This window comes from Equus caballus, chromosome 29, assembly GCF_041296265.1.
Source record: "Equus caballus isolate H_3958 breed thoroughbred chromosome 29, TB-T2T, whole genome shotgun sequence".
NCBI lineage: Eukaryota > Metazoa > Chordata > Mammalia > Perissodactyla > Equidae > Equus > Equus caballus.
The window spans coordinates 16,058,807-16,081,100 of record NC_091712.1 but is presented as its reverse complement, the minus strand read 5'-3'; the positions used below and the strand labels follow the sequence as shown (position 1 = coordinate 16,081,100).

Genomic DNA, 22,294 nt, shown 5'->3' with positions numbered 1-22,294 from the left:
TGAGTTCCCAGCCACACACACCCTAGTCATTCAAACAAAAGCAGAGCTGAGAGTACTGTTGAGCGGCTGCAGATACAATTTTATCATATTAGGTCATTCATGAGGGTGAGGTGGGCAGAAGGGACTAAAAGGGTAACCTCTTCTCTGCCACAATCCTACGGGCCTTCCTGCGCACATGCTCTTCATCTCAGCCACTGAGAACCCCGGGTACTATTGGGACTTCTGCCATAACCAGACATGGAAAGGAGATGGCAACGTTAAAGGACCTGGGGCCACTAGAAAAGGAGGGAAAGGGATGAGAATGGGAGGGACCATCAATTTAAAACCTATAATTTTCCCAGCTGCTTTTCTCTATGAATTTATACCACAAAATCCACGTAGTTTCCTCTCTCTCAGACATGAATATAATGGCACTATTTGGATTAACTGATTGGGAAGGACTGACATCCCAGCTGTACCTACCATGATGTTGGCTCCCACCTTCCTATTTAAGTATGGGCTGGTTTACAGTCTGAATGTCCTGAATATACTTATAAGTCCTTAGGCACACTTGGGAAAATAATGATTTTTTTAAGCCATTAATGCTATTACCATGTTTGTCACATTGAGATAGCATCTTCCGTAAGACTTTTCCAGAAACTTCATCCGTGTAAATTTTCAGAAGACTTCAACAATTATAACAGGCTTAACTAGCCAACTTATGATAAGAACATTCAGAAATTCTTGTTGGCTGAATACATGCTGAGCATGAGACGCTATCTCTGTCGGCGTGCTTTTGAAATATTTATAAGTGCCTCCTCCTAAGGATGCAGATGTTATTGTTTACAGTCTGAACTTACTTTAAGGAACAAAACCTGCGGATGCACTTCCTGTTGTAAATACCTAGGCTTTATTTAACATACTTCTCTTGTATTCATACGACACTTCCACCTACATTATCTCATCAACACTGTGTGATTGAGATAGGTGGAGGAAGGAAAGCATTTTTTCTTCAGAAAGAAAAGGGAAAAAGATGAATTGAAGCTGTGTCTGGGTCATGTTGCTGATGTGGTTACATCTTCTGAGCCACACTGGTTAACATTGTCAAAGCCACAGTATTAACGGTGCCATAATCAAGCCATTCACAGACTATGACCTGCCTCTACGACCTGCGTCTTGTGTCACAGATGGGAATGAATGGCAGAGGTGCAATTATAACTGATGTCCTTAATTCTCACCAGAACACTTTTCACAGGGAGCTGCTAACATGGTCCCCTGATAATCAAAACTCCCTGGCTCGAGTTAATGAACTCACACACACATCAGGTACGAGGCCAGAACAGGTGAAGAGGGAAATGAAGATGTGTCTAGAAGGACTGAACCAATATATTCTAACAGTTACTCAGTCATGTCCTCAGCCAGGAACAAAGAAATTGGCACTGGAATAAAGAATAAGGGAAATGCAAAACTCTCCTTGAAAAAAAAAGGAAAAATTTCAATCAGTGCTAAAAAACTCATCCTTCCCTCAGCCTAGTGTCAACGCTGTCGCTGAGAAATAAAATTATGAGCCAGCCTTTGTAAAGTGAAGAAGCTGCTAGGGCAGTTTGGGCGATGTTTTGGCTCAGATGGAGCCGAGGCTGAGATCCATTCCAAACAGAAAAGGGTCAGGCAACGTGCGTGGAAGAGGCAGCCCCCTCTGCTCTGTCACTCTCCAGGCAATCTGTAGTCTTGGCTTGTGCTGCTGGGAACCAGGGGCTCCAACATGCAAGTTCGGATGCCTCCAACCAGGTGGGGGGGGAGGGGGCAACCTAGCCAGACTCCCTGAACGTGGAAATGCAGCTACCACCTCCACGTTTGGGCTGCCTTTCCGAAAGGTGGCCACCCAGACTGACCACTCACTACAGTGGTTATCCAAGTGCCCCTTTCACTGTCCCTTCACTGAATTTCCCTGGTCTCTTCACCAGATTACCTACTGTGGCCCATAGACTCTATTCAGGCTAACCCTGTGTTTCTCTCCCTCTATTCTTCATGTACCAGATTTCAATTGCAATAAAACTGTCAACTGTTCAGTTCAGTTAAACTAGTGCCTATTATGTGCAGAGCATGCTGTGGGATTGTGGATGGCAGAAACACAAGGCGTGGTTTCCACCTTCCTACAGTTCACCACCCACCAGGAGACAAACCCTTACCTGTACACTTACAACAAAGAACCTAAACAGGTGGGTGTTAGAGCAGAGGTGCCAATAGAGTCAGACTGTCAAATTAATGGAGATTTGTCATTTTTATTGGTTGCCATTTGTTCAAAAGAGTGGATTGATCCAGAAATTAAAATTTTAATAGATTTTAATCATCTTTCTGGTGACCAAATTTGTTGACAAATAAATGTCCACTGTCTTAAGTTAGTCAAGAATGGACAGACAGGAAAGAACCAAGATAAAAGGTAGAACAGCAGTCTGGTTTAGCCAGGTGTTCCCACCTCTAAAAAACAACGTGATCCCAAACCACATGAAGTCATCCTCAGAGCCACCAAGTTTGTGGGGGTTTGTGTCCTTTATTTTTTTGAGTCAAGAGTGTGTTCTTTTTTTCTTTAAATTTGGGAAATTACTGGTCTTAATTTTTTAAAAATTATTTATCTAGGACTAATACTTTGACCACATGTTAATTTTTTCATGCCATTTCACTGATTGCCTTTATCTTACACAACAGCTGACCTGCGATAGCTCTCATTGGTTGGAGAGTCAGACAAGGAGTTGGAATCGTGACTCTGTTAACTGGCCTTTGCCACCTCTGACTGTTCTAATGAAATGTAAGAACTGAAATAAGGAGACATCTAGCATCCTCTTTCAGCCTGGGACCGGCCCCTCTCTGTGACAAGCCAGTCTATCACAGAAGCAACAAGCCATCACCTCCAACATGGCTGACTGATTATACAAGTATCTGACCAGATAAAAACAAAATACTCTGGGGCATCTGTTTCTTCTCAAAAGACACTCTTCTATTTCTCACAGGACCCCCGGGCCTGAGCAACCACGCTCTCTTATCCCTGACAGAGTCACCATGGCAAATACACGTATTGAAATTTTACAAATATGGGAGCTGTGGGAGAGCAAAACTTTTCTGCTCTTTGCCTGAGATTCAGTAAATGAGCAGTGCTTAGGAGAAAACACAGCCTGCTGACTTCTGGGCTGGGAGAAAGCACGGGTTGCAGCTGGTATCTCATGTGTCCTTGAACCAATCGTGTAAATGGAACCCTTGTGCTGCCTGCTTATCAGTCTTCAAATAAATATTGTATTTACATGTGCTTTGTGCCTTCAAATTCCATCAACCAAAGGGACCAGAATTTAGGTATTTTCCCCCAGGATTTCATTCCTAAGTTAAGGCAAGTTTTGACGAAGTGGAAAATCACCAATTACTTGGAAGTTTCTATGCACAGTTTTTACCAGTGCTTACTTCATATGAACTAAGAGTTCAAAAATTAAGTCCTTCCTCAGAATTAATTGGTTTGTACTTAAAGTTTTGTGTGAGGTATTTCATGGAAGAAAATGGCTGCTTGAATAAAAAATAAGCTGGCAGCATTTTGTAAGAATTTTCTCATTCAAAAGTCACATCCCAAGCCCCAGTGCTCACAAAGGTGGAAAGACACTTGGTGCAACAGCTGAGCCTTTGGGCTCAGTTAACTTAGCTTCTCGAAACCTCAGTGCTGCCATCTGTAAAATGGGGCTGACAGGGAGAGATTAAGTAAGATCACATGCACAGAGGGCTTGGCAGGTGCAGGGTGGGCTCATAGCGAGGAGCTGACAGTAAGAACCAGCCTCAATGGCTCCTTTCTAAACACTCAATTGACTATTTAAATTAAAGGAGAAAAACATGTTGACCAAATAAGATACAAGATATGTGCAACAGAGACCTAGGCTTGATGAGGAGAAAAAAAGGTTATAAGGCAACTGAATGGACACATGCCAAAAGTTTTCTTTTTCTCCTGCTCTTTTGCAGAATTTAGGAGAGTTCTGAATGAATGCAGTTCACTTTCTAAGCTATCTGTAAAGACTAAGTGATTTCAACCATAACCCAGCGTAATGTGTTTGGTGTGCTTCACAGTCAGTCTGAGTTATACTGACCTCATAGCATCCCTAAATGACCTAGAGACGGGACACAGTTCAACCCATCAGAGATAGCAGGGGAAATCTCCCTTTGAGGTGCTATGTTCTGCCAAGTCAGTGACTCCTACATTCAGGGTTGATGACAAACACTCAATTACAAGGCACTTGGAACCTTATCTGAATGCTAATCTTGTCTCTTGTTCTTCTGTAGGCTTAATGACCAGTGTTGACGAATACTACAATGGCAATTAGCTAAGTTTATTTTGTAGCCTTCTTTACAAGCTCACACACACATGCACATATGTGTTTGTGTGTGTACATCTGCCGAAGTATGTCAGCATGCATGCAAGGATCAAGTTTTATGCTGGAAAGGAGCTGAAAATGTGCATGCCCGCTGAAGGCATATGTCTCACTTGGATTGGTTTTTAAGTGCCTGCTCCCCAAAGTGAAATCTGGTTGGAAATGCCATGCACATGTTGATTCAATTCGATAAGATTTCAACTAACCTTCTCTTTTAGCTTCTCATAAAGTTTGCTTCTTTCAAATTGCAGAAATGCCTAACACACAACCACCTTGTAATACTCAAACTTCATTAAGATCAAATGTGATTGCTTAGAGTAAGAAATAATAAAGAAAATTAATTTTATTAAACACATGGGGTTCTGTTCAAATAAATCAGTGCTAATGGGGAAAAAAATCAAAAGGGAGAGAGTAGATAATTATCTGCCTGAGTGGTGACCGCAGATGCTGCAGGCGGTGGCAACAACATTGGCCAGCAGCTGTGAGAAGCGTTCACCTTACCAGCTCGACAGTCTTGGAACTGAACTGAGCTTGGTGTGGCGCCTCTCACAGTGCCCATGTTGGGAAGTTACTTGAGATCAAAACCAGCAATGAAAAGATGAGGAAAAATAAAGCAAAGGAAGATTTTTCTGAATATGCCTTGCATGTCAAGCAGGCTCCAGACTGAAAACTTGGTGTTTATTTTAACATAACCATAATATATGCAACAAATACAAGATATTTCTACAGTAGTCACTGAAAAGAATTATAACGTCTCAGTACACCTGTTTTTCTGATTAGAAAGGGGATACTACGCCTTTTTCTATCTCCATTCCAAAGAGTTTCACTCTATGCAAAGGAGAGCATACACAGACTTCTAAGACTGTAGTTTAGTTTTGTCTGATTTTGAAATTTATAAAAATGGAATCACACAAGTCAAGACAGCAGTTGCCCTTGAAGCCAAAGGTCAGCGACTGAAAGTGGACATCAGCGGCTTCTGCCTAGGAAGCTGGAAATGTTTATTATGGATTGATTATATGGATGTGCTCGCCTTGTAAAGTTTTATCAAACTTTACACTTCATGTATTTTTCTAGATATGGATTGTACTTTAGTTAACGGTACATTTACTTCTATATTTCATATAGAAAATGGAGAAGTATTTTGGCATAAAATATCCACTGTTTTCCATAAAATAAAGTGTTTGTCTTGGTCTCAGTGATGATCTAAAACACAAGACGAGGACTAGAGCGAGGCACTTGCCTCGAATACAAAAAGCGAAAAACTCACTAATCAACATAAATCACACTTTAAAGAAAAATTCTAAAAAATTAATGCAAAAATCCATGCTGAACAAAGTAAATAAAGAAAAGATCAAAACAGAAAATATTACTTAGGGAAACCAAAAATGGAACTTGTATTCCCGAAATTGCCAATAAACGACTAAGTGACCATTGTATAATTAAATTTGCAGGAATAATCAGATTTGAGAAACTATGGTCAGATTAATTTTCATTCAGTGAGTTTATATTCTACGAAAATAAATGAAATGAATATGTTTCAAACTTTGTAAACTTAGGTAATTTTAAAAGTAGCATTAAAGAAACAATGCATGATTTATTCCAACAAAATTCCAAACCTCGAGTATCATCTCTAACTATAATTTTATTATAATTAAACTTCTCATGAAGTTGCAAGAGTGAAATCTTCCTCTGATTGCATTGAATTAGGAAAAAGACAGCTATTATTGGTTACACAAAGAAGAGATTACAAATCTAAATTATAGGCAGAAAGGCAGCTATGCTCTGTGAGCCTGTGTCCTGGTGGAACCCTACAGAACAGCGCTGATGAGTCAGGCATTGGAGTCAGGAGCTTGTCAGCAGGACGACCATGACCACACTGTCCCCCAACACTACCACCGTTTTAGACTCTCTTTCTGGAGATTCGAGTTCATTTTCTCAATGTTTTTAACCCAATGTCTGTGAAATTTTTATTGGTCCCCAGATGACGACATCTGATCTGAATGTAACCACAAACCTCTTTGCTCAGCAGTATTTGTCACAAACCATTATAAATTATCATGCTGATAGTTTGCATTGCTGGGAAACCGGAAAAGTTCCATAAATTCTAACTACTGTATCAATGACATTCTTGTTTACTATGCAGATATAAAGTTTTATGAGATTCAAGATGTCCACCTCACCACTGAAGAAAACTTTCACGGAGTAAAATTGAACTAGCTCAGTGTAAATACTGAGAACCATTTACAACGAACAACGAACACTGCTTTCTGAGAAACACTCAGCAGGTTGCTTTTTTCTTGCTTTTCTGCTTTTAACTGTGCTTTGACATTCACAAGCATGGAGGATTTTGCAAAAAAGAGAAACCGTCACTCCTCTCACTCCCTCAGCACCTTCTCCTCTCAGAGCATTCTCTAGCTACCTTCCTTATGCCAACACGACAATAAAGCCAGGCAGTACATCTTGCTAGAAATCCTGGCACCATGGTAGCCCTGCAGACAGATGCTCTCCTGCTCCACTGACTGAATGGTCAATACCACGCCTTGTTCATTGAAAGAATTCAAGGAGTTAGAATATTATGTTTTTGATATTTATTTGTAATGAAACCTGATTCACTGGTGGCATAAACATAGATTGTTGTACTTTAAAACTCGCAGGCACAACTTGCACATTCATGTTCCCTGAAGAAACCTCCCCCCTTGATATCTACTGAAGAAGACTTTTTGGAAGGTTAGGTCTATCCTTTACTTAGGTACCAGGTCAGCCTTGGTGCTGTTCACATGAAAAGTTGTGAATGTATACATTTTCCTATATTGTTAAAATTATGAAATGGTTTTTTATTTAATTATAAATAAAACAGTAAAAATTTAAATAAAAAACATTTTTTCCTACCAGAACTTGTCTAATTACTTATCCATCCCTACACCCTACCAAAAAAACTGCTTACTTAGGTTTCAAGGATGTTTCTCAATAAGCACATGTGCTAAGAAATCAATTTCTTGAACTTTCACATGGCGAAAGTTGACTGTGCAAATACTCAGAGTTTTAAGAGAAAATGCAGGGTGTATTATAATGTGGATCATCCCATTACTGGATCAATATATTTAGTTTGACATACGCATAGTTTCGTATTTCCAAATATTCTAACAATCACCAAGTTGGTAAAGAAATAATAATAGTGATAACTTCTTGGGAGAGGAGCTTTTAATTTTTCAAAGGGCTTTCATATCCACACTCCATTTCATCTTATCAGTAACCTTATGACACTGCTACAGCAAGTACTTTTTATTGCCATTAGACGTGTAATACAGCTGAAAAAGGGACAGATATTAAATATCTCCAATAAGACAAACAGCTTGTTCTTAACAGAAATGATAACCAAAAGCTTACCAGCTCTCTGAATGCGGTTTACTGTATCTAATTTTGTATCATCTCAAATATATTTTTGGAAGTAGACTAACAGCCTAACATAAATTACCAAACCAAACCAAACAAAACAAAACAAAAACACCAAAAACCAAAACACTATGCTTTTGTGCATCCAACTTAAACTTTCGAAGGCTATGAATTTGTTCTTCTAAGAGTTTCTGGTGTTTCTCATTTTTGTACAGAATTCTAACTTTAAATTAACACTGCAGATTCTTCTCACAGCCTTTACAAAGTTGGTAAGAATTGCACCACATTTGTAGAATCTCCACCGCAACCTTCAACAAAGACCAGGGGTCACGCGTACCAGCCTGGGAAGAGAGTGATGGCAATGTCTTAAGTGCGTCTTCCTGGATTATTTTTGGAATTTTCATTGATAAAATGATCAGGCAGCAACACTTCAAAATATGCCACAAGGATATTTTCTATGCCGTACTCTCCATTGACTTCATCAGGCTAAATATATCAGCCTTTTAAGGCTGGCCAGGAGGTGGCACCTTCACAGAGAACAAACCCTCAGTTGCTGCAATTAAGAAAACACCTAACTGTGGAGCATTAAAAAAAAGTCTCACCAGCATAATTACAGAAACAATCTTCTTGGCCATGTCAGTTTCTTGAATATCTTGCTGATATCACTAAAACTGTCTTTCTATAAATTATAATTATCCTCTTTCTTATCTTTAAAAAAGAAAACTAAAAAGGTGCTCCACCAATCCCATTAGACTCCACCTCACATCATGATATGGCAAATAATTATTTAAGGTTTACTATGTGCCAGACACTATTGTAAGCACTTTATATATATTAACTCACTCAGCTGGCTTCACATTCTTATACTTGTCTGCCAGCTGTGTGCTGGAGCTGGCTTGCACCAGCTCACAACAACCAATTATGCACATCTCTTTGCAAGTCTGTGCACACTGACATCACATGGGTAGTTTGCAATTGGCCATAGTGGGAATATTTACACTACAGAAATCGGTATATATTACAAATAAAGACTTGACTCACCCCCTCCCAAGACCCAGTTGTTGAACATTTACCAGCATACCACCGTTAATAACTACTGATTATTCTGAATTCTTTAACTATTATATTACACACAAACATGGTCATGATTTTCAGATAAGGAATGAGTTTATTGAAATCTAATAGCACCTTATTTTTGGGAATAAGGTTATTACTTGAGTATGTTTCACCACAGTTTCTTAAAAATATCTTCTATAGCAGTTTAGGTATTGTCAAAAAGCAAAAAATAAAATAAAACAAAACAAAATGAAATGAAATAGCAAGTCTTCAGGTTGTCTAGGTGACTGCCATTGTAAAAACAGGATATTGGCAAAAAGATATATATATATATATATATATCCAATGAACTCCCTGTTTCCTAGCAGTCACTGGAACACGCTATTAATGGCAACTTTCCCACAAGATTAAAACGTCAATATAATGCCCTGAAGCACTTCTGAATCATAGAACAAAGATCAAATTGGAACTAGCATAATTTTATTGCGCTGTAGTATATGCTGATTATTTGGAAATTGATCAACAGTATATAAATATATGCTAATTCTCTAGGCACCAGAATGTTGGATTAACTAGATGATCTAATTTCCCTTCCTGTGAAAAACTAGTTTACCCTACCAACTCAACAGGTTGTTGAGGACTTCTTACAGGTGGAAACATTTTTATATCATTCTTTTCTTCCCTAAAAAGGTTATATGTTTGGAAGTAGAATATTTCTAATAATGAATGTGCCTGGAATGTTTATATCCAATGGAAGTAGTAGCCTACAAGCATTTTATACAATTATATCAAACTGACCCATTTTAAAACTTGGGGAAACATATCAGTTCCTGAGAAATTTTTAGGAATTGAGATTTAAATAGATTATTTTCCTTTCTCAAAATTATTTGTATAGCTAAACTTCATTAAAGATCAATATTCAGCTTCAAGTCTCTGGAGAAGACAGCGTGTGCAGTGTGGCAGAACGGGATGACGTGGACAAGGCAGAGGCAGGTGTTCCGCTGGCCGACCAGAGACAAGAGAACACCTGGATCGGACAGGACTGCTGCCTGCAGGGTTAAAGCATATTTTCCACACTGTGGAAGGCAAAACCTACACACCAGTGCTTTCACATAAAGTGAGGAAATACAGTTCAGACTCTGTCTATGGTGAGAATGTTTTCATAATAACAAAATCTAGCATAAGTTGACGCTTAGTAACTTAACAACAGGAGAGAGCAAGACTAAAGCAGATGAAACAATGACTCGTTATTTGAGTCCCATTGTATTCATTGTGCATTAACAATTATTTTCTAGCATTTTCCATAAGAGACTTGTAATCTACTACAAAAACCCCTCATCCAACTTATCCTATATGCCTTATTTTTGTTCAATGACAATTTGTTTTTGTCACGTCAAACTCAATAAGATAAATACAGTTCTTAAATCACAAAATGTGTCAAAGATTTGCCAGAAAATATCCAACCTCACCATCTGTCAATGCAGTATATGTTAGTGAACCACGATATTTAATAAAGACTCAAGCAAGAGTTTAGGTTTCCAGTTCTTCCCCTTTCCCAGGGAAAAAAAACCAACACATGTATATACATTTCTTAAAAATGAGTTCCAAGACCAAACTGTTAACAGGAAAAAGAATAAAGACTACACATTTAAATATAATCTTCCTAGTTTGGGGAACTCAGAAATCGCTTAACATAATTTAATTTCCATGCCGCTGACATATGATCTGGCCTAGATTGGAGTCCCTCCTGGATTCATTCATATTCCGTATCAGACGGACAGACATTTCCCCCTTAGCCACCCATGACCACTAGATGGTGCTGTGGCGCCCTGTTCAAAGGCGGTCTCACTTACTTGCAGTCTCTATCCTCCAAATCGAAGTGGGGGTTGAAGTTGATCATAATTCTCTGGTATGGGTCGGGAGCCTGAATCAGCCATTCACATTTTTCACTTGGGTGATAAGAATGAGGATAACCGGGAGATGTAAGATAGCCGGGGCTTTCAATCTTTATAGTATCGCCACATTTGTCTGCAATAAAAATAACATTTTAGTAGATCTTTCCCTGACAACCGGTTAGATATTCCAACTCTCTATATAAATTACCAGTCATTGAACATTCCATAACTTCTTATAGGGAATGCCAAGAGGTCCCCGCAGGTCCTTCAGGTGGCGCTGATAGCAGCAGCCCACCAAGAACGCTCTTTGATCCCAGGAATGTTGGCTCAGGAGGAAAGAGGACTGAGAACTGACAGGGCTCCACCCCCCGCCCCCACAAAGTTCCGTCCCAAGAAAAAGGTCTTCTAGCATTCAAAACATTAAATCCCCTCAATGGATGTTAACATGGTCCCTAGGGAGCTTCTGCTAGACTTAATTATCCCCCAAGAAGTGTAATCGCATTAAGTAGCAAGTTCTAAGTGGAAGGTGACTAAAAGATGCTATCTGACCCCTGGTGTAGCTTTTTGATGATAAGCCTGGTCTGTGTCATTGATCAGTGGGGATTGTCTTCCAAGACAAACCTTTTTTGTTGTTGTTTTATCTGCCCATAAATCTAAGTGATTTTAAGTTATCTCTACTCTTGAGATCCAGAGCAAGAGAGAACAAAGTGTATTTGGTGAAGCAGAAAGAATTCTGCTCTACTGCTCCAAGCAAAGTTGCTCAGGTCTGGAGACTAGATCAAAGCAATAGGACAGAAAGAAAAATAAATAGCCACACAGCATTAATTCTAATTACCTATATGTTGAACAAAACCCAGCCACCCTGAGGGCTGGGCATCCCATAGGGTAAGCCCCATTCTCACATTCTGGGAAAGGGGAGCTAACTAGTTTTGAGCCTGCTTTTCAAAAACCCCCAGTGCTGAAGTGACTCACTGAAAGCCAAATAAACCAGTCTCTGAGCTGCTTTATTGTTCGGCATAGATTCTCATTGTCACTTTTTATGATGGATTTCATACTGGAGAGCCTCAGACTGAAATGCTGCCACATTTATTGATGTTTAATTCTGAGCAATAAAAATTCGGTGCATAAACTATGTAAGAGGAACAGGTACGAAAGCAGTGAAATATACAAGCCTATCAATCACAAATTTTCAGTAATGGTATATATAGATTTTAATATTGCATCTAATAGATTCCCTGTGGAAAGAGAATGGCATTCTTTGCTCTCAGCATGAATTTATAAATCTACAGAATTTTATTACAGGAAAACCAGGTCAAATAGAAATGAAAGATGAAGTGCACATCAAAAATACATAAAGCTACATGCTTTACAGAAATCATTTCCCGTAAATTAAAAAGAAGACAATAGAAATTATATTGTTTTTCTCAATTGCTAGATGTTTCCGACTATGTTTCTTAGACTGAGGTTAGCCTTATACTGGTTTCCTTTGCCTTGGCTTTTAAAAGCTTAAGGTTTGCCAAGAAGAAATGATGCTGCAACCGGAGTTCAGAATCTCACTAATGATCATATTGGACTCTGAGATTCTACTGAGGCCCTTCCATTATTTTAAATGTGCAGAAAACTTGGAAAGTGACCCCATCTCATTACGTCTCCTCCAGCTCTGTGCAAACATCATGGCAGGGTCTGGCGTCTGTTAGAGGAGTGAAATTAAACAGCACTGCTTCAAGTCACTCGACAGAGTCACTTCAGAAGACATTTAGGTGGACTGAGTACCACACCAGAGCTTTTTAATCTGTGACTTCTGAGAAAGTGACAGTGTAATAAGATAATGTGGACTGGTGCACTCCCTGGCTCTGGTAAATCTCTCTAACAGTTGATTAAGAAAGAGCAGTTTCTAATGACTCTGGACCATTAGTCCTAAATAAGGTTAATGAATTAATTCAGCAGACACTGGTACTGGGAGGAGGTGGACATGGCTTCAAGAGGTCTGCTGAGCTACAGAGGCAATCACCGGCTCTGGGCACTGCAAACACAGCAGCACGGCTTACCCAGGCAAGCTCACCGACCTGAGCTCAGGTTCTCCCATTCCCCAGATTCCTGTTAAATTATATATATACACATTCAAACACATACACATATACCTGTGCGTACATGGCGTTTAAAACCTAAAGTCTGAAAGCTATTTGAATGGCTTCAAATCCATCGTGTGAACATCTCCATCACTGAATTAATGTCGCAGTTGTGGAGGGCAGAGTTACTATAATTTCTAAAGTCCAACCACTTGAGCTCTTTCAGTTGGAGGAGAATGTTATTTGATCCCCTGCCAGATTATAGAAAGATGCCACTAACTCAGGTTCATTAATAAATTGAACTCCACATTCACAATTTTGTGTGTGTGTGTTGCTTCCAAGAGTATCTTTTAGAACATTGCTTGGTAGCTGTTGGGGAAATCTATTGCTTCAATCACAAAACCTCCAAAAAGCATATTAGAGAGATTAACTTCCATCATAATATGTGATTGAAATTCTTCTTCGTGTGAACCCCTCCACTTGTGGTCTCTTATTAAAACAATATAACACGGTAAGTAGCGGATGTTCTTTTCTTCTAATTACTCTGATTGAAATCTAAGCCAGACAAAAGTAAATATTTGATAATTAGTTAATAATAATTGCTAAAGACGTACTGTAAAGAGAATTTCATATCCTTGCCTTCGATTACTTTACAGTGTAAGTCAAACACGTTATTTAGGTTACAGCATAGTCTTTCATTTACTTAAGAGTGAGTGGTTTAAAGATGAGTGGAAGCTGCAACTAGGTTAGGGATTTTCAGATATCCTGGTGCCTTTCCCTGTGTACATCAGATTCCTTTATTGACACTACGTAACTTTCATTCATGCTCCAGACGGCTTAGGGACGATTTACAAAGGCGCAGGGAGTTCCATCAGCCAACAAGCCGCTATCTCCTGCAGGCACCCACCACAGGAAACGGTTCAGGGGAGCTGCAAGAGAGCCAGCAAGTTCTCCTGGTAAAGTGTTCATTAACTTTCAACAGCCATCAGATTTTTGAAAGGGAGTCTCATCTAATTGCCTTTGGGAGGAAACATTATTAAGATAATTGGTGTGCTGATCTGGGAAGGTAGGCAGCTCTGCCTTGTAACAGAGGTAGGAAAACCCCCGCAGCCAAACAACCAACTTCAGCAAGGAGCCGGAAGACTTGAAATCTTCCTGCCCTAAACCGAATGATCGTATTTCTCCGCCTGGATAAAAGTTCCCTTCGCCCGGGAGGTGGCTGCTCCAGGTTCATCCTGGCAGCTCTGCGTGAGTCCCGTGGCTGGGGCGGGAAGCCCAACCCCGGCCGGACACGGGCAGCCGGGGAGCCCCGGGCGCCGCGCTGTCACACGCGCCTCCGCCTGTCACTTACCGTTGCGAAAAGCGCCGGCCAGGGCGAGGGCGAGGGCGAGCGCGGCGCAGAGCAGCGGCAGCCCCCTCTCCATTCTCCCTTCGCCGGATCCCCAGGCAGACGCGGGAGAACGAGAACGTGCGGGGTGAAAACGAGCAAAGGGGTAATCTCAACAATCCGAAGCGCTTCCACTCCGCCCAGAGCTGTAAAATCCTCAGTCCGTCCCGGAGAAAGGGAAGCCGCGAGGCGATGCCTGGATCCGAGAGAAACGCTCCTCTTTTTGTGTCTCAAGTCGCCTGCATCCTGTCATTTAGCTCCGGTTTCCTCTCTCTTTTCCCACACTTGTTCCTCTTCCAGGAGCCACTGCCCGGGCCATGTCTCAAAAAAAAAAAAAAAAAAAAAAAAAGGGAGGGGGGCTGGGAGGGGGCGGAGGGAGGTAGGGAAACACACACCAAAGCCAATTTCCAGAAACAAAAAAATAAAAAATCCAGCTTGCTTCTGGACCCGTTGGAGCCGAGGAGCTGGCGCCCAGGGGAGGTCCGGGGTGTCTGCGTGAAGGAGAGGAGCAAGCAATGAAAAGATGAGCGGGAGACCGAGGAGTTTCACCAACTGCACCCCGCCTCCCCCTCCGCCGTCCTCCCCTCCCCTGCTAGAGCCCTCCGCTCGCTTCCTCCCTCCCCTCTCCCCGCACGGGCTCGCCAGTAATTGCCTGACAGGAGACCGGGAGGAACAAGTTTCCCTCCGTGTGCTTTTCCCGTCCGTCTGTCCGTCTCTCCCGGAGGCCCTGCAGGGATCTCCACGGGAAGGGAGGCGCCGGCGGTCTTCGTCCAGGGCGTGAGGGGGTGTGTGTTTGGGGAGGGGGCATCGAGGTCGCTGGCAGCGACAGGGCCGGGCTAGCCCACCTCGGCGTGCTCGCTCAGGACCCCCGGGGGGAGAGCGAGGAGCTCGCGGAGGATCTCCAGGATCCAGCCGCCGAGGAGTGCCGAGCGCCCGGGAGGTGGCCGTTGCTTGTCACAACTCCGATCCCCGGCCGGCGCCCCGGCGGCGAGGAGCGCGGGGCCGGCGCCCCGCCACTCCCCACAGGGCCAGCCGGAGACCTGGGACAGAGGGCAGCAGGGTGCCCCCGGACGCTCCGGGCCAGGGCTAGAGGGAGGGGCGGAAAGCTGGGCTGGAGTGGGAGACGCACCGTAGAGCCGGGCGAGGATCGCAGCCGCGTAAAGCCGGGTCAGCCCACTCGGGCGAGGGAGCCTGGGCTGCAGCCCCACATGGCCCTGCCCCGTATCAGGGTGCGCTGCTGGGCGCCCATCGCGCCCGGGCGCCCGCGGCGCGCCGCGGGCTCCATTGTTAAGCGCGATTTGGTGCCATCTCCTCTGGGGCAGAGGGAACGCCGGAGGGTGGGAGGTGATGCGCCTTCCAGCTAGGGGGCAGCCGTCGCCCGACCCCTCCCAGCCTCAGATCTCGGAGCCCAGGTGTGTGGGGATTTGGAAATTAGGCGTCCAGTGGTCCCTGTTTCTGTGCATCCCGGAAGAGGGAGAACAGTGGCGGCGGAGGGGAGGGGTGCTCTTGGCAGTGTTCTCACGGTGCCCGCTCCTGGCCACAGGCAACTGTCACGCCGGCCCTCTAGCTTCTACCTACCCCCACCTCCCCCGGCGGCGCGTCCTCACTATGGGCTGGATGTCCCCCAGTTCCATCCTCGAGGGCTTTCTGGGAATTGCTGCAGAAGGCCTCTGCGGATATGAATAGCAAGGACATTTCAGGGAACAAACAGGTTTCGGCCACTGATCAAGCCCTTGGGAGGCGTAAAGGCCCGCGGACCCCCTCCGAAGGAGTTCGTGGGGAAGGTGAAAAGGTCACTACACCTTCTGGAATTGACTTTTATGTACACACCCAGAAGGCAGAGCCTTATTCCTACCTGGCGCAAAGAGCTGGCAAAGGACATTTAGGAATGTTGGCAAGGAGACCCTGGTCAAAGGTTTTGGCGGAAGAACTAGGGGCGGGACCAGAGAAAGACAGCCCAAGGCGCGCGCTGGGAGCGGTGACGCGCGCCCCTAGGGGTGCAGGCAGGCCCCTAGCCGCGCGACAAGCCCCCGCGGCGCCCGCACTCCCCGCGCGCTCTCTCCGGGTCGAGCTTTCCTCCTCCCGCGTCCGCGCCTGGGGAGCCCCCGCCTCCAAGCTGGAGACCCAGCCCCCCGGGCGCCGTGAGCCCTGCCCGCGAGCGCCCCGTTCCCTCACCAGTCTCCTCTTTCTCGGCGGGGTGGGAAGGTGGCACTATGAGGTCGGGTGTCAAATGCCTGGGTCGAGCAGAAGGGCTCGTGGCGGGGCAGTGGCGAGGCCGCGGGCAGGCGGGAGGCGAGGCGGGGGCGCCAGCCGCGCCCAGGCGGACCCCGGGGAGCAGGCGCTGCGGAGGAAAGCCCGGGCGCTTGGCTACGACGGGCGCGCGTGGCCGCCTCCGCGTCGTCCTCTCTGCCCCGGGCGCCCCCCCGCCAGTCCCAGTCGCCGGCTGCGCCGGGGAGCGGCATCATCAGATTTGGGGTGACCCCGAGCGACCTCGGTCCAAAGCTCGGAGGGAGAGGCGCCTCTCAGAGCCTGGCCGGTTGACAGAGAAGGGGAACCGGGCGGGTGCCGCGGCCGGGCCGTCCTGGAGTAACAGACACCCGCCTTCTTCCTAGTGGGAACTGGGCGGCCGCGCTCGCTCCAGGGAGCTCGTTTTGACCCGTCTGTGCCTCGGCGGGGTGAGCGAGGGGACACACGCAGGAGACTTGAGCTGTGTTGTTTTTAGAAAACTGCTGCCAATCTCTCTTCCCCTTTCCCTGCTGAGTGTGCATTTCCCAGCTTGGACCCACCGGGCCAACAAATAAAGCCACCAGATCGTGCACTCAGAGAAGGACTGCCCCCACTCTGCAACCCCGCCTCCCCGGCTCCCTCCCGCCTTTCCCCGGGAAGGGCTCCTCCAGCGGGTCAACGCGCGGCAAACGCCTGTCTCCTTCCTTGCTCACCAGCTGAGCGTTTTTGCCAGCCTTCCTCCAAGCAACTTAGAAGACATGCTCTATGTACTCTGGGGGAAATATCATATTTAAGTTCTGCCTCTGATTTCTCTGGTCTTAGGCGGTCTGAGGCTTTTCTAGACTCCTTCGTTCCCACATAGTACTGGGTAAATGGAGCCCTAGCACGCTGATTGATAATTGCCCACTAGTGGGTTGGGCCAGAGCAAATTGTCCTTGCTAACAACCTCTTTCCTCTGCTGTTGGATTCCACTAAGTGCTGAAAAGGGTCAGTTTTAGATTTCTGCAATTCCCCAACAAAGGAGACAGACCGACCTTTACATGAAAATAAGTGATAGACAGAGGAAGAATTTGGCAGCCTTCCTAGGTTGATTTTATTTTGGTCTCATGAACACATCACTCTTCCTGACATCACAAATCCCCAGACTAGATAGGACCCAGTTCCACTGAAGAGAAGATTCATCAACCCAAAATGCGGGCAGAGGCCCTGGTGGGCAGTACCCGGCCCCATGGCTCCCACGCAGGGGCTGCTGCGGGAATGAGACGCTGGCTTCCCCCTCCTGAGCTGGGCGGGAGCTGGCCCGTCATTAAGAACAGACTGGGTGGTAAATGTTTGATTCCTTTCATCAAGCTCTCATCAATTTGTCAGAAATAAGATGAGACCCATTGCTCCCAGGAGGCTACTTGAGCCACTAACTTCCTCAAAGTATTTCAGATTGATGCAATATGGAGATTCAGGTTGGTATTTCAAGACTGGATCATCTAGTCAAGTTTTTTAAAGCATCAAACCCACATATTTCAGAAAAGCGATAAAACAACAGATTTTTAGTAGGAGCTAACCTATATTTGAAATGTAAAAATGGAAGAAATGAAACTGGGGAAAGATTAAAAATTGGAATTTAAATTAATTTACTATTTTTAAAATAATTCTATTAAAAATGGCACTTCTGTCAAATGACTACCATTCAAGAAGTGTCTTTTGGACCTCGTGTATAGCTATTGTCTTAATTTGGCAGAGGAAGGAAGAAAATAAACAAATGAACCTTTTCTTTCTGATCCTTCATTTTTGGCCTTTTAAAAGTTACCTTGAAAATTCTTCAAATAGTGGAGAAAGGACGACAATCTAAAGTTTTAAAACAAAGTTACAATGCAAATTTTTTGTAATATAGCATGTGCAATGACAAGATGCTATAAGACAAAGCTAAATTTTGAATCATGTTAGTAGATTCAAAACATTTGTTGGTGCTGAAGGTTAAGGGCTAGAATTTGAAAACTGCATATTATTTGTCTGAAAGAATAATCTTTGAGCATTCTGCCTTCATTGAATTACTTAATTAAGAAAATTAAAATAATAATAACCAATAGAAACACTCATCAAACCAATAAAAACATCATGAGAGAGCATACTCAAAATTTCAAAAGGACTATTTTTAAGAAGGGTGATCTGTAAAATATTGTGTGAGCAATCAAATAGGGAAGTGGCTGTCTCTTAAAATTTAATCATAATTTCATATAGAGAACTAAAATTTTTACAAAACATCATTAAAATACAATTTAAAAAATATCAGAGGCCAAAAAAAAATAGTCAAGAAATGTTGAATTTATTCTAACAGAACTTAATTTTATTTTGTATTTTTATTAGATGACTCCGGCGATTACATGAAAAATGGATTACAAGTGGATCAAGAGAAGAAGTAAAGAGACCAGGTAGGTCTAGAGTAGAATCTAAATAAGAGTGGTGTGAACAAGGATCACAGAAGTGGAGACTGGAAGAGGATGTATTCCTGGTGTATTTAGAAGGTATCGACAGGACAGATGAAGAGATGGATATGCCAGTGAACGGGAGGGTGTTGTCAAGGATGACCCTTAAGATTCCTTCCAGGGGGGTGGCCCCATGGCCCAATGGTTAAGTTCTCGCACTCTGCTTCAGCAGCCTGGGGTTCACTGGTTAGGATCCTGGGGGCAGACCTATGCACCGCTCATCAAGCCATGCTGTGGCAGCAACCCGCATAGAAGAACTGGAATGACTTAGAGCTACGATATACAACCGTGTACTGGGGCTTTGGGGAGGAAAAAGAAAAGAAAGATTCCAGCTTCCACAACTGGATGGGTGGTGGTGATAGATAACATTTGCATAGGCACGGAACACTTGAAGACTAGTGTGAGAGGAAGATCCTGAGTTCGATTTGGTCTAGGTTCAGTTTTTAGTCTCTGAGAAAATCAAATGAGTTAGGAATATGGAGGAGTGGTTTGGATTGGAGATATAAATTTGTGAGTCACTGATATGTAGTAATATATCATAATATAATAATATAGTAATTATAATAACTATAGTCAAAGTGGAAGGAATGGATGGAATTGCTGAGAGAATTGGAAAAGGAGACCAAGACAGAACATTGAGGAACATTTAAAGGTTGGGTTGTCAGGATGAGCCAACAAAAGACTGAGAATCAGCAGCTAGAGAGGTAGGAGGAGAACCAGGAGTGTATATTGTTATAAAAGTCAAGTAGAAGGGGGATTTCTGAAGGGAAATGCTAGACAAAGGAGTTGAATAGCATTGAAAGTTCTAGTTGGATGAAGACACACGCAGTTGGAGATACTGGTGTGGTGGTGACTGAGAGTTGGCTGTAACAAGAGCCATTTCAGTGCAGTAATGGAGGGACAGGGCTGGAGGCCAGATTGGAGTGGGCTAGGGAGTGAATGGAAGGTAAAGAGATAGGGACAATGAGTACAGCTAATTCTGTCTGAAAGTTTCTACTGAAGGGGAGGAGACAGACAATAGCTCTGGAAGGAAGAAGTCTAGTGTGGAGGGAGGTAGATTTTTTTCTTTTTGGTCTGCTTTGAAGGTGGGGTATTCTCAAATATTCGAAAATGCTGGGAGGTAGAATCTAGTATTGGGGGAGATGCTCAAAATAAGGTACAAAAAAGATAGTCAGGATGTAAATTGCCTGAGAAGGCAGGAGAGGATCCAGTCCAGAGCCCAGAAGGTCAGACTTGCTCGAGACTGAAAGAGGGATGGCTCCTCTGTTATCTCTGTAGGCAAAGTGTGGAAAGTGTGGAATGAGTGGAATTACAAGCAGGGTTGTTGTTCTGAGGGGGCAGCTTCTTGCTACTCTCCTCCATTTTCTCCTGTCTCATATGGTGAGAGAGAGAGAGAGTGGTCCTGAACAGTCTCTGGAGAGCAGTGAAATTGGAGTGGAGACCAGGCTGACCAGAGAAGCTCTCGTTGTTGTCATTGCTGTTGTTTTGATAATTTTGTAGATTGAAAATGAGCTAGGGACACATTTTTCTAGAAAAATTGTCTAGTCTTTTATGAAACTCACAAAAATCTGCTTAACTCCTACTGAAGTAGTAACAGAATATTAATGGTATTATTTCAGCTTTAGTGACTTGAAGCAGGTGCTCAATAAATAATTTTTAAAAAGAGAATTTTTCTAATCATTATTTATAACACATTAATGAGTTGGTGTACAGGAAAGCATCACTCCAAACAACTCTGCAATAACGTCTTCTCTGACTCACGTTCTCTGCTTTGTCCTGCACCCTCCTAGAGAGGGCCAAAGAAGAATTTAAAATTTTCTTTTACACCTAATACCAGACATCCACAGACTGGCTTATTTGGGTAATTCATGTGAAATACAACCAAAACACTCCGTCAGTTTTATAAAGTCAAGAATCTATATCAATATTGCACACGTTTGTCACAGAGATTTATGTGATTTTTTTGTTTGCCTTGAATTGTTACACAATTTCCTGCCTTGGTAGTTCAGTCAAACATATAGGGTAGACTATTTGTCAGTGGGCGTTATTTTCAACAAAGCCTTCTCCCTTCAATTTATTATGTTAAACCGTCAGATTGTCTAAGTACCTTGCCTCCTCTGTAGGAAGTGATAAATTAATACTTGCTGGTTGATTTTCAGCCACAAAATTTGCTGCCTAGATGGACTTAGCCTGAGGCCACAGAAAAGTTTGTAGGACGTGAGGGAGTCATGCAGAACAACACAGGCTTTGGGGGAAGGTTTATATTTTAAAAAGACTTCCACCTGTTGGTACAACAGGTTACCTTTCGCAGGCACGTTTTCCTCCTGCTGAAGTACTATAAACACCCCAGGAAGAACGATAAACAGCAGTGTAGAGGGAAAGAAAAAATATTGGGTGAGAGACACTCCTGCACTTTCTCTTCTTGATTTTTTTCAGTATGAGTTTTAGTTGTAGAAAGTAGAAATTATAGAAACGTAAAAGCCGAGACAGCAAAATTGTAAAGCGACAGGCCATAAAACGAAATATATAGGTTTGAATTTTGAAATGTAAGGTAGAAAAGCCAGCACACATTGGACATTTCTAAGTAAATTTTGCATTCACAGAGTTCAGGATGGACCTGAGTATAACCAGCCTCGAAAGGCACCGCTTTTCCCTCTGGCGCCGCACGTGGAAGAACTGAGATCCCCGGCGAGTTCCAATCTGGCAAGGTTGTGCAGCAGTTCTGTGACAGAATAAAATATGGGAAATTGATGTTTTGAATTTAGGTTTGTCTTAAAGAAGATGGAACGAAAGCGTCATAATAAAATAAGGTTAGCTAATACAATTGGTTTATTCTTTTGAAAATTCACAGTAATATCCTTTAGCTTGTGTTTTATGAGGTCAAATGGTTTCTTAAATTCATACTGGGCTATTGTTTCTAGTCTGTTATGCAAAGGCACATTTCTCCACTGTGGTTCTTTTGCTGGATTTTTAAACTGCTTTGTGATTTCACAGACCTTGGAATTATGTTGAGGCAGAGAATGGATGTAGTCAAACATCCTCAATTCAACTCGTATTCTAATTTACACGTACTGAAATTTAATCTTGTCTGCCAAAGCAAATTCCTGTCTCATTGATTTTTAAAATTCTTTGGCCCTTGGTTTGAAAGTATCTGCCTTGGGTTTTTAAACAGTTATCTGTCTTAGACAGATAAACTCTGATATCTCTGTAGTTAATATTAGACCTGATCCTGTCAAGTGAATACTTTTATTATGTAGCTATAAGATAGCCACTTTCGTGTGGATGAGGGCACGTCATAAACAGAGTGCAGAGAGACAATCTCCAAGAGAAAAAGAGGGTCTCTGGGTTCTGTGAAGAAAAAAGGAATGCCAGGTGATCAGAAGCCACAGGTGTCCACTGTTCGGCAGAC

General features: G+C 43.2%; 1 protein-coding gene and 1 long non-coding RNA gene across 13 annotated transcripts in view; one reads left to right on the top strand and one right to left on the bottom strand.

Annotated features, from left to right (window-relative positions):
• Window positions 1-16,789, bottom strand: part of NRP1 (neuropilin 1) — a 147,455-nt gene extending 130,666 nt beyond the window's left edge. For 4 of the 12 annotated variants that reach the window (XM_023632110.2, XM_070255429.1, XM_023632111.2 and 1 more), the window contains exons 1-3: window positions 14,832-15,849; window positions 14,144-14,670; window positions 10,682-10,856 (exon numbers count right to left, since the gene is read on the bottom strand). In XM_023632110.2, the coding sequence (XP_023487878.2) occupies window positions 10,682-10,856; window positions 14,144-14,216 (248 nt within the window). In that variant the 5' untranslated portion in view covers window positions 14,217-14,670; window positions 14,832-15,849. Of the gene's footprint in view, window positions 1-10,681; window positions 10,857-14,143; window positions 14,781-14,831; window positions 15,850-16,354 lie in introns of those variants that run through there. The other 8 variants (XM_070255428.1, XM_070255431.1, XM_070255435.1 and 5 more) reach the window with 4 other exon arrangements.
• On the top strand, window positions 14,825-21,636 carry LOC102149357 (uncharacterized). Its single transcript, XR_289718.4, has 3 exons — window positions 14,825-14,964; window positions 18,767-18,831; window positions 21,489-21,636. It is a non-coding gene; the product is annotated as an uncharacterized lncRNA (long non-coding RNA).
• Window positions 21,637-22,294: the final 658 nt, after the last annotated feature.